Here is a 13,192-nt window from a genome sequence, read left to right as displayed (position 1 = left end):
AGGTATTTGACTTCGGATGCCTTAGCACGATGTTGTCTCTCAATCTAATCAATGAAATAGACATACACACATACATACAAACATACATACACACATCAATTCGTTTCTGTAGCGAAACTATAGGCCGAAATATGTTGGTAGTGATTAGGCCTATTAACACATGTATACACTCTAAAACTGACTAATTTGTCTATGATCTTGATACATGTGGTATGGGCGAGATATTATATAGTACAGCAAGAGAAATATGATGACACAGATCTCGTATGCAGGAAAGAGACCAATGTAAATGGATGGAAGATATTATATTGGATGTTAAATAGATACTGTTGGTACTGCTATGTATATAAGCGTAGAAGATTAACCAAATGATTGGTATCAGAGGACATCCGATCGTATAAAGCTACAATCAAGGGACAACCGACCCGTTGAGTATAATTGATTCCCACCAACTCAAGAATTTATTTTCCTTTTGTATATATAGTCTACTATGCTGTATGTTTGTAGGTTTAACAACAGTAATTCAATTACGATATCCCAAAACCAATATATATTCACAAATAAATGTATTATGAATAAAACCTTGCGTTTGTATCTTTCTAACAAGGTTCAGATCTATCCATGACGTAACTTCCGGTGAGATGAAATCAGTATGCTCTAAAATGGCTTTTCGGCATATATATATATGCATGAAGGGATCATTATCGAGTCCGAGATTCCAACATGCCACAAAAAGACACGAATCCGAAGTCTTTTAAGTATGAATAGCATGGTGCGTGGTGTTTAACGGCACGTCACCTTATTATTTTTGCTATATTGTGTCAGTTAAAAAAATAAGTTCTATGTATGTAACGGTTAAAATTGAAAACCAAATTAGGAAGATAAATCCTTTCAAATATACTTAGACACCATGTCATTCAAAATAAAATATTAAATTAATACATGTTGAAGTTGCTTAAAATTAAAAACAAATTAACAAAACAAAGAAAAGATATATAAGTCGAACAAAAGTCAAAATTTTTTATGTAATCTGCATTTGTATAGAAAGTGAAGTATTTCCATTAACCATGGCAAACAGAAGGTGGAAGTCTATTGACTGGACAACAATACATTCTACTGTCAGTGGACACTGGCAAAGTATGCATTTTAGTCGAAGTTCATCCTTGGAGGAATGAGTAGGTTGGATATATGTGTCCTAAAAGCGAGTTTCACAATACCACATCATCTCTTCGATTTTTGCGAGAATAAGGGGTGTCACTTTGCAATTAGATCTAATGTTCCAAAGACTTCGAGTCTCGGATTCGGCTAATGTGGGTATTTGAGAAAGCTTGCCAGTAGCTTCTCGTGGGTCAGTGGTTCTTTCCGGGGTTTTCCCGCGTTCTTCCTCCATCATTTATACTGGCCGCCATGTATAGCCTATCGTGTGCTGAAAAATGGCGTTAGACCCTACAACAATGACCAAAGACTTCTGTGAAGTTATGAATTTAAATAGTATTTCCAAGTTTACAGAACACGTACAGGTATATGCTATTTGCATCCAGCAAATATAATCTTCCAGTCAAGATCTTGTGATTGCAGGACACCTTTGACTGATTAATCTGCCCTTTCGATGCTCTCAATGATATTTTAATTAGGTACTCTACAGTGTAGCAGATACGTTTCAGATATAACAATATCATCCATGTTTCTATAAGATATGGAATATGAAAGGATTGTCAAGTTTTAGGTCTTCCAAAAGTTATTAGCGGGGAAATTGAAAAGAAAAGGATTTAATTAATGACAGGATTCGATGACGTCAGCATGACCGTCCTTTTCTTTGGGGTGTAGAAATGAAGGCTTTTCCTACGATCTGATTGAGTTGGTGCCATGGAATATTGCAACAACCTTCTGTCTTTCAACAGTCTTTCAAAAGCCTACATACAGGCCATGATTTAAATGAATTTGCGAAAAAATGATAAGTGGTAATGGCTAAGATAGAATATTATTTTGGAGGCTTTTACGATCTTGGAAATGGAGATTTTTTCAGTATTGGCAGAATTTGATTTCTAACTCTACTGACCATAGATCGTGTCGTCGACGTCTGTCATCCTGCTTTCGTTTGTTATCGCTGGTCCTCATGGAATACAGGGAATAATGCATCCTGATTCACAGATGCATTAAAATGTGTGCAAGGCCCAAACCAAAGACTCCAATATAGATGCCGTTAGTGGCAGTTTTGAAAATCTATTGACCTCTACAATTCATTTTATTGATGGTGGGAATGAAATGGAGTTTTCACCGAAAAACTTATTTATGAAGTCTGATTGGTTCTCAGTGAAAATGGTAACGATCCAGCATTCAATATTTCGAGCAGTTAAAATATTTGTATCGATACTCCTTTTGACACCAAGGTTATCTTAAGAAGAAATGATGTCCCCATCGGGTATCTAGCATTGCTTAAAAGACTGCTATCTCGTCTTATAAGCAATATTCCGTAAAGATGGCCATATAAGCCTGATGTTTTCTGTCAAACGCTGCTTATGAGATCCCTCTGGTCCTAAGTGAAAATGGCAGATTTAACATTCATTGTGGATATCACGGTGTCAATTTTGAAAGTCTTGTTAGTGTGTTCTTCCTAGACGAAAGGTTGTATCGACACTTGGTTTCAATTAACGACATTTGTGTCTACGTGATACACAATTAAATTTGTGCTAATCTGATCTCAAACCTAACGACCGAATCCTTTCTTAATTACTTATCCCATAGGTAAAGTAAGTTTATTAGAAGATTTGTAATTATATGTGACTTGTTCAGCATGAATCTGATTCCAATATCGCAACATGGTGGCCATCTTGCAAATCGTTTACCTTTTGTTCTAAAATGGATGGCCGTAGTTTCTTGTTTCGTTGGATAATGAGTTCATATACTGTGTTGTTTCATTGTATAAAGAGTTCATATACTATGTTGTTCCACTGTATAAAGAGTTCATATACTATGTTGTTCCATTGTATAAAGAGTTCATATACTATGTTGTTCCATTGATAAAGAGTTCATATACTATGTTGTTTCATTGTATAAAGAGTTCATATACTATGTTGTTCCATTGTATAAAGAGTTCATATACTATGTTGTTCCATTGATAAAGAGTTCATATACTATGTTGTTTCATTGTATAAAGAGTTCATATACTATGTTGTTCCATTGATAAAGAGTTCATATACTATGTTGTTCCATTGATAAAGAGTTCATATACTATGTTGTTTCATTGTATAAAGAGTTCATATACTATGTTGTTCCACTGTATAAAGAGTTCATATACTATGTTGTTCCATTGTATAAAGAGTTCATATACTATGTTGTTCCATTGTATAAAGAGTTCATATACTATGTTGTTCCATTGTATAAAGAGTTCGTATACTATGTTGTTCCATTGTATAAAGAGTTCATATACTAAGTTGTTTCATTGTATAAAGAGTTCATATACTATGTTGTTTCATTGTATAAAGAGTTCATATACTATGTTGTTCCATTGTATAAAGAGTTCATATACTGTTGTTTCATTGTATAAAGAGTTCATATACTATGTTGTTCCATTGTATAAAGAGTTCATATACTGTTGTTCCATTGTATAAAGAGTTCATATACTATGTTGTTCCATTGTATAAAGAGTTCATATACTATGTTGTTCCATTGTATAAAGAGTTCGTATACTATGCTGTTTCATTGTATAAAGAGTTCATATACTATGTTGTTTCATTGTATAAAGAGTTCATATACTAAGTTGTTCCATTGTATAAAGAGTTCATATACTATGTTGTTCCATTGTATAAAGAGTTCATATACTATGTTGTTCCATTGTATAAAGAGTTCATATACTATGTTGTTTCATTGTATAAAGAGTTCATATACTAAGTTGTTCCATTGTATAAAGAGTTCATATACTGTTGTTCCATTGTGTAAAGAGTTCATATACTATGTTGTTTCATTGTATAAAGAGTTCATATACTATGTTGTTCCATTGTATAAAGAGTTCATATACTATGTTGTTCCATTGATAAAGAGTTCATATACTATGTTGTTCCATTGTATAAAGAGTTCATATACTATGTTGTTCCATTGTATAAAGAGTTCATATACTATGTTGTTCCATTGTATAAAGAGTTCATATACTATGTTGTTCCATTGTATAAAGAATTTATATACTATGTTGTTCCATTGATAAAGAGTTCATATACTATGTTGTTCCATTGTATAAAGAGTTCATATACTATGTTGTTCCATTGATAAAGAGTTCATATACTATGTTGTTTCATTGTATAAAGAGTTCATATACTATGTTGTTCCATTGTATAAAGAGTTCATATACTAAGTTGTTTCATTGTATAAAGAGTTCATATACTATGTTGTTTCATTGTATAAAGAGTTCGTATACTATGTTGTTTCATTGTATAAAGAGTTCATATACTATGTTGTTTCATTATATAAAGAGTTCGTATACTATGTTGTTTCATTGTATAAAGAGTTCATATACTATGTTGTTCCATTGTATAAAGAGTTCATATACTATGTTGTTTCATTGTATAAAGAGTTCATATACTATGTTGTTCCACTGTATAAAGAGTTCATATACTGTGTTGTTCCATTGTATAAAGAGTTCATATACTATGTTGTTCCATTGTGTAAAGAATTTATATACTATGTTGCTGATCATGTATACAAATGATGGTGAGCAAGTCTCCAGCATGGCTGCGATGGCGGTCATCTTAACAACTTTTTTGCCGCTTCTTCCCCAATAATAATGTAATATTGCTATGGGTTTTCACTATATTACTTATAGCTTCTTCTTGCTATGGGATATTACTTATGATAATTATATAGTTGGTCCCAAATAAAAATGGTGTCGACAAGACAAGACCTAAAATATGGCTGCCTTAGAAGCCATATTGAAATTATGATCTAGCTATTTCTCCTTATCTGATGGGCATAGAGATATGGAGTATTAATTTAAGGCATCCTTGTATACCTAACTGGGCATCAGTCTAATTGGTGATGATAAGACCAACAGGCATCAGTCTAATTGGTGATGATAAGACCAACAGGCATCAGTCTAATTGCTGATGATAAGACCAACAGGCATCAGTCTAATTGGTAATGATAAGACCAACAGGCATCAGTCTAATTGGTGATGACAAGACTAACATGCGTTAGTGTAATTTGTGATGATAAGACCAACAGACATCAGTCTAATTGGTGATGATAAAACCAACAATTTTATGTCAACAGTGGCCAGATAAACAATATCTCTACCCGTTTGTGACGGCATGTCTTATTGCCAAAGAGTTTCATAACAGATGCTTGTCACGAGTGAATATCCAAACCAACGTTTGAAGAAAAAAAATATGGTACAATTTATAGTTACTTTGTATTAAAAATACCAAGTTTGGTACAAGTCGTCTTGATAACTATAAACATCTTTACATGGCCTTTTCTTCAGAAATGATGATTGTGATGAGGTTGAATTAAAAGACCGAAATAATGTCAATGTTACCTCCAACATAGTACCATTAAGGCCATTGAAAAAAAATCGTGTTGTCACCACACAAACGGAAACCGTTTCCTGAATGTGACACGTCACTAATGACACAAACTGAGAAGTAGTAAATAACTACAGATAGCGCGGCACAATATTCCAAGATTCCCAAGATTCTAAGGCAGATGTGTGTTAATCTAAATTCTAATCTTAAAAGTATAATGGGGTCTTTCTGAGAGTAAAAATGTGTCCTTTCCTGTTATTGTTGCTCCAGATGAGCATGAATGTGCTAATTTGAAGAATATTAGAAAGTGCCAGTGCGTTGTTAATTTTAGAGTTGTTTATTTAGGCTGCATGTGTGATGTTCTGGAAAAAATTCAAATTAAAATTCGTTTCAGTGGTTAAACATAGAATGTAATATGGTGATGCACACACACATGGTTTTGCAGCTCCCTCACTGTTAGCTGCACTGTATACTGTACTAGTAGTTTTTCAATTTTGATCTTTAAATCCCCGTACAAGGCAAACGAAATGCAGATGCACACAAACATGACTGTCTGGTTTAGTGTGCTTTAATCCGCTTTAACAATCCGAAATCTCTCATATCCTTACTACTACCTTCCATTGCACTGACCATTTAAGAGTTAACAGTCATGTCGGTCAGTGATACCAGTAGACCGTTTACTATACCCAATTCAATCCATTTGGTAGTCATTAGGCAATCATTTCTCTGCCGCATGTTTTTTTCTATCTAAAGTCTGACACCTGGAGGTATCTGCCTATAAGACATGCGCAAATTATACATTTCCCGTTATTTGACAAAATTAGCAAAAAATATAGATAATGCTCAGCAGGCAGCACTATTGCAAGGGATGCAAATTTTCACAAGATGATTCCTGAAATTGGTAGAGTGCATTGTACTACACCATGGTCAGAGTAAAGTTGATAGAGTTTACTATCACGATATACTGCCTTTCTCTATCCCCTCTTTGATTAAGGGCAATACTATATTATTGGTGCAATTTACCAAGATACCAGATGACAATTCTGTGTGCAAGGGCAATTAATAAATGCAAACAATGGACACATTGATATCGATAATAGCTACATGTAATATGCAATACGAGTTTAAGATTATGAAATTTACTTTTTCTTTCCTTTTGTTTCTAGTGCCATGGAAGAAGTGGAACTTGAAGGATACATCATACCCAAAGACTCATTGGTAAGACCTAGAATATTCTGATGAAAATATACTTGAGAATCTACAATTTGGAAAATTTTCTGAATTACGAGATAGTAAATGAACAAAAAAATAGCAATGTTCCGAAAAAATCTGAATTGAACAGTGCATTTATTGACATTCGTTACTAATGTCGTCATTTATGTTATATATATATATATATATATATATATATATATATATATATATATATATATATATATATATATGTAAACGTTATGTAATATTTGTTGTGCTGATTATGAAAACAAAGTTTAACTGACGTGAATTGGTCACTTGATAAATAGGCGTATTAGTCTAACATGAAATGCAAATCAATACAATATAGATTTTAATATATGTGTTTCCCTCTGCCACAGTCTAATTCCAACACAATGAGAAAAAATGACACACCAACTATTTATGTAGGAGGACCCCAGGCCGCCTAATGGTCTAAAGCGCTCGCCTTTACCGATCACTCCCATCTTACCTCTGTTCACGTAGGTTCGAGTCTCAAGTTCGACCAATGTGGGTATGTGAGACGCTGCCAATTGCTTTCCGTGGGTCGGTAGTTCTTGCCAAGTTTTTATTGGGTTCCTTCAACGCCAGGTATACTGACCGCCATGTATAGCCTATATTGCGCTGAGAAATGGCGTTCAACCCCAAAACAAGAACAATCTTTGAAGGTAGCTTATAAACTACAAAAGAAGCTTAGTTTGAATATGTTCACTGATTAGTTGTTAACTGAGACGGACAACTCAGAGAGACAGACAGACAGACAGACAGAGACAGAGACAGAGAGAGTTATGGTGCCGGCTAATGTACAGTTGATGGAAAATGGGTACATTGAATCCTGTTGGCCCTGTATGTAGTTATAACTACAATGACAAAACTAATGTTTAATACTGGTATTGAATCTTAATTAAATCTTAACAATATGCATCTGTGTACTAGACAACTGCATGTGACTCCCCTTATCTCTTTATCTTCGTAATGACTGGGATAAATGCGTCATACTCGACAGTATACATTACAAGGACTGAGATAAATGAGTCATACTCGACAATATACATTACAATGACTGGGATAAATGCGTCATACTCGACAGTATACGTTACAATGACTGGGTTAAATGCGCCATACTCGACAGTATACACTACAATGACTGGAATAAATGCGTCATACTCGACAGTATACACTACAATGACTGGGATAAATGCGTCATACTCGACAGCATACATTACAATGCAGTTAGCTTTGATTCAACTTTGTTTGCTTTTCCAGATCAAATTGGAGCATGCGTATTTGAGCATTTTGTGTTTTGTTTCTTCAGATAATGATGAACATCTGGACAATTCACCATGATCCTGCAATATGGGGTGACCCCTGGATTTTCAGACCAGAACGTTTCCTGGACGAGAATGGCGGACTACTGCCAGCAGAACATACTCTAAGACAATCGTAAGTGGAAGCAAATTGTCCATAGAAAAGACACAGCTTAAAATAATATCTACATACCTCTTTTCCACATTACCCTTTAGTAACTATTCTTCTTGAAAAGAACCAATGCCAAATATATAGTATTAGTTGCAGATATTTTCCACTGTAAGGCAACATAAATTAGTTCGTGGGATTTAAATATACACCACTTGGGCCTACCTACAAGGTGACTTTCACTTTCTGTCACAATCGTCTTATTTACACCTTTAAAACAGTTACATTGCAAAATTCATCTAGTCTCTTTTTATAACGATGGAGAAAGAAAAAAGAAATCGTAGAATAAACAAACCAAACAATGCTCTATTTAATCAGTCTGTTAAAAGTTTCCCTTAAATTTGAGATTATTTTGGCATTTACCAATTTCGAAACGACCTTAACTTTTGTGAATTCAACTTTTAGACTGGTGAATTTTGGGACCGGGCCAAGGAGTTGTGTCGGTGAAGTCTTGGCTAAGTCACGGATATTCCTCTGCCTGACAACACTTGTTCAAAAATTTGACTTACTTCCGCCGGATGAAGGTACTCTAATTTCTGATGACGCTCGGACATTCCTTCCCGGTGGGGTATTGAAACCTCCAGATTATAACATGCGAGCAGTTTCCAGATGAAATTCCTGGTTTTCAAAATAACTTTGTTCATTATGCCTGCGAAATCTTACGCTTTTACGTATATATATATATATATATATATATATATATATATATATATATATATATATATATATATATATATATATATATATACATGTGCTCATGTAACGGCCAACTACTATAATGTAACTCTGAGACAGAATCCTCAAAATTTGTTAACATTAGGTGCTGGCATTTAATCATCTGCAGGAAGACAATTCAGTTGTATTTTCAATAATTGTCTAAAAACAGAATATTTGTTACTTGGAAAATTTATAAATGCAAGAAATTGATTTTCTGTGTTAGGAGCTGATGTTTGCAAGTGGCTATGGAATCTTGTCAATTTAGACAATGCACGTAAAAAGGATGCAGCACACAATAAGTTCATAATGTGGCAATCTTTCAAGTTTCTTTTTTTTTTCTTGAAAAAAGATTGGCCTTGCATTGCGGTAACTGCTTTAAAATATACAATTACGGATCTTGTTATAAAAGTGTGTACAGCGCGCTAAAAATCTTGAATACAGTTTTAATATTTCCATTCTTTATAAAGGGTTTGATGAGTTTATCAATATTTGTCTGGTAAGGTACGCAAAACGAGTTTCAAAACAGAGATCTTTTTCTACCGATCAGAAACAAAAACTGTGAAAAATGCTGCGAATGATAACATTCAGAACCCGATGGATTTACTGCTGAATTTTAAAACGTTTTTGGCAGGATACCATTTCTTAAAACAGAACAATTCTCGTCCTCGAATAACCAAGTATCACGTACTCAGACAGAATTGACCATAACTTGCATTGCCAAAGGTTGCAGAATAAAATAAATTTCAAAGCATGGCGACTATATTTTCCTTGTAATATTTCTGATCATATTCCCTCTGCTTTGCATGCTATAATAAAACTAGACTGATAACGTTGTGTTTGCATAGGGCATTTATTGTCAAAAATATAATTGGTCAGTATGACCATTGTCTATACAAAGCAGCCCAGCAAAATCAGCCAATCGCTTTTGACAGGTTTACAATACTTGCTCTCTCTCTCTCTCTCTCTCTCTCTCTCTCTCTCTCACACACACACACACACACACACACACATTCAATGCATTCATTACGAGGATGCTTGCTATACAATGTAATAAACATAACTGATGTCTTTGTCGCTCTGCGTTCTAGTTTTTCCTACACTTAGCAATCATGGGTTCCTTTAATTTTTGCATGTCAATAGTTTTAGTGTCGGGACATTGCATTACGTCAATTCTGTCTAAAATTTTATCATATGAGGGAATTGCATGTATTGTGAAAATGCATCAGCATAAACGTTAGGTTCATATGATAATTTTTATGGTTAGACGGATTTAAAAAGGTGAGAGAGCGACCAAATATTTTTTGTAATTTAGAAAACCGAACTATCTTAGCAAACATCGATCTCAAGGCAATGCTTGATGACCGATATACAAAATCTCAATAGAAAACAGGATCTTGACTTTTAGGCAAGGCATCATGTTCCGAAACATTAAATGCTTTTATAGAGATGAAAAGTTGGAATAATCCACGTTCCAACGTTAAATGCTCTTAAAGGGATGAAATGTTGGAATACTCCACATCCCAACGTTAAATACTCTTACAGGAATGAAAAGTTGGAATAGTCCACTTTCCAACGTTAACTGCTCTTGTAGGGATGAAAAGTTGGAATAGTCCACGTTCCAACGTTAAATGCTCTTAAAGGGATGAAAAGTTGGAATAGTCCACGTTCCAACGTTAAATGCTCTTAAAGGGATGAAAAGTTGGAAAAGTCCACGTTCCAACGTTAAATGCTCTTAAAGGGATGAAATGTTGGAATACTCCACATCCCAACCTTAAATGCTCTTAAAGGGATGAAAAGTTGGAAAAGTCCACGTTCCAACGTTAAATGCTCTTATAGCGATGAAAAGTTGGAATAGTCCACGTTCCAACGTTAAATGCTCTTATAGCGATGAAAAGTTGGAATAGTCTTATAGGGATGAAAAGTTGGAATGGTCCACGTTCCAACGTTAAATGCTCTTATATGGATGAAAAGTTGGAATGGTCCACGTTCCAACGTTAAATGCTTTTATAGGGATGAAAAGTTGGAATGGTCCACGTTCCAACGTTAAATGCTCTTATAAGGATGAAAAGTTGGAATGGTCCACGTTCCAACGTTAAATGCTCTTATAGGGATGAAAAGTTGGAATAGTCCACGTTCCAACGTTAAATGCTCTTATAGGGATGAAAAGTTGGAATAGTCCACGTTCCAACGTTAAATGCTCTTATATGGATGAAAAGTTGGAAAAGTCCACGTTCCAAAGTTAAATGCTCTTAAAGGGATGAAATGTTGGAATACTCCACATCCCAACGTTAAATGGTCTTAAAGGGATGAAAAGTTGGAAAAGTCCACTTTCCAACGTTAACTGCTCTTGTAGGGATGAAAAGTTGGAATAGTCCACGTTCCAACGTTAAATGCTCTTATAGCGATGAAAAGTTGGAATAGTCTTATAGGTATGAAAAGTTGGAATGGTCCACGTACCAACGTTAAATGCTTTTATAGGGATGAAAAGTTGGAATGGTCCACGTTCCAACGTTAAATGCTCTTATATGGATGAAAAGTTGGAATAGTCCACGTTCAACGTTAAATGGTCTTATAGGGATGAAAAGTTGGAATAGTCCACGTTCCAACGTTAAATGCTCTTGTAGAGCTGAAAAGTTGGAATAGTCCATGTTCCAACGTTAAATGCTTTTATAGGGATGAAAAGTTGGAATAGTCCACGTTCCAACGTTAAATGCTCCTATAGAGATGAAAAGTTGGAATAGTCCACGTTCCAACGTTAAATGCTCCTACAGAGATGAAAAGTTGAAATAGTCCACGTTCCAATGTTAAATGCTCTTATAGGGATGAAAAGTTGGAATAGTCCACGTTCCAACGTTAAATGCTCTTATAGGGATGAAAAGTTGGAATAGTCCACGTTCCAACGTTAAATGCTCTTATAGGGATGAAAAGTTGGAATAGTCCACGTCCCAGCATTAAATGCTCTTATATGGATGAAAAGTTGGAATAGTCCACGTTCAACGTTAAATGGTCTTATATGGATGAAAAGTTGGAATAGTCCACGTTCCAACGTTAAATGCTCTTGTAGAGATGAAAAGTTGGAATAGTCCACATTCCAACGTTAAATGCTCTTGTAGAGATGAAAAGTTGGAATAGTCCACGTTCCAACATTAAATGCTCTTCTAGAGATGAAAAGTTGGAATAGTTCACGTTCCAACGTTAAATGCTCTTATAGGGATAAAAAGTTGGAATAGTCAACGTTCCAACGTTAAATGCTCTCATAGGGATGAAAAGTTGGAACAGTCAACGTTCCAACGGGTTCTCTAGTAGCCTATTCAAGACATGTTTTAATACAGCTTTATGATATCATCTCATTTCGTCAATTAACCATGGTTATGTAATAATTAGTGTCTCAGCAACTTCAAAAAAGTGGTATTACTTGTATTCCTAATGAGTAGAAAGTTGTGAATTTTCTTTTTATAGAATTGGAAAAAAAAAATAACTCTTAATACAACCTATAAAGTGGCCTCCACGTGTATTGCTAATAGGATTAAAAATTACCATAACTAATGACAATGAAACTGGTTCATGGATGGAAGATCCATTTGTGGGGATATAAGAACAATATACGATATCATGGTTTACAATAACAAAAAAACATTAGATATCACGTGTGCAACTACACATTGACTTCGATAAAGCTTTGAAACTGTTGAAAGGAGGTTTCTATTAAAAGTACTAAATTTTTTAACTTTTAACAATTCAATTATGAAATGGGATGAAAATTTTATCAATATATAAGATCTTATTTAACTTGTAATTGACATGGTAGTAGATAGAAAATGGGGGTTCTGGCTCACCTTTTATCACTGTGTGATAAGAGAGTGAGCACGTGTGTGCCCTTTTAAGTCTCGTATTGTGTTATGGATTTTCTGGCTCACTTTGATAGTGGCTCACTGTGTGGGCTACTTCCCTACTAGCTCACTTTTGCGGCTGACTGCGTGATATCACTGCATACGATAATGTCTATGTGCGAATGTGTGAATACCATCGGTGGAGTAGCGTTTATCGTCAAGTGAGCATATTCTTTTTTTGTTGATGACCATGGTGGAGAGATGATGTCGCTGTGATCGGGAGGGTCTCATGGAGTAGTAACATAGATGTCCCTGTAATGACTGCCTGTAATGATCGATGTTAGCAATGCGACCGATCACATTTAAAAATAACAAAAAATTCCTTTGGCGTTTTCCTGGTGGTATCATCGTCGAGCTTGATGC

At 34.8% G+C, this 13,192-nt stretch overlaps 1 protein-coding gene across 1 annotated transcript in view; it reads left to right on the top strand.

Annotated features, from left to right (window-relative positions):
• LOC149777702 (cytochrome P450 2U1-like) overlaps nucleotides 1–10,013 on the top strand; it is a 30,834-nt gene extending 20,821 nt beyond the window's left edge. The window contains exons 6-8 of the mRNA XM_089938753.1: nucleotides 6,680–6,731; nucleotides 8,062–8,189; nucleotides 8,628–10,013. Of these exons, the coding sequence (XP_089794879.1) occupies nucleotides 6,680–6,731; nucleotides 8,062–8,189; nucleotides 8,628–8,835 (388 nt within the window). The 3' untranslated portion in view covers nucleotides 8,836–10,013. The remainder of the gene's footprint in view (nucleotides 1–6,679; nucleotides 6,732–8,061; nucleotides 8,190–8,627) is intronic.
• Nucleotides 10,014–13,192: the final 3,179 nt, after the last annotated feature.

Source organism: Sinohyriopsis cumingii, chromosome 17, assembly GCF_028554795.1.
Source record: "Sinohyriopsis cumingii isolate HCF-2022 chromosome 17, ASM2855479v2, whole genome shotgun sequence".
In the NCBI taxonomy this organism is placed as follows: domain Eukaryota; kingdom Metazoa; phylum Mollusca; class Bivalvia; order Unionida; family Unionidae; genus Sinohyriopsis; species Sinohyriopsis cumingii.
Note: the sequence above shows the minus strand (reverse complement) of the source record. Positions and strands in the feature narration are given on the sequence as shown.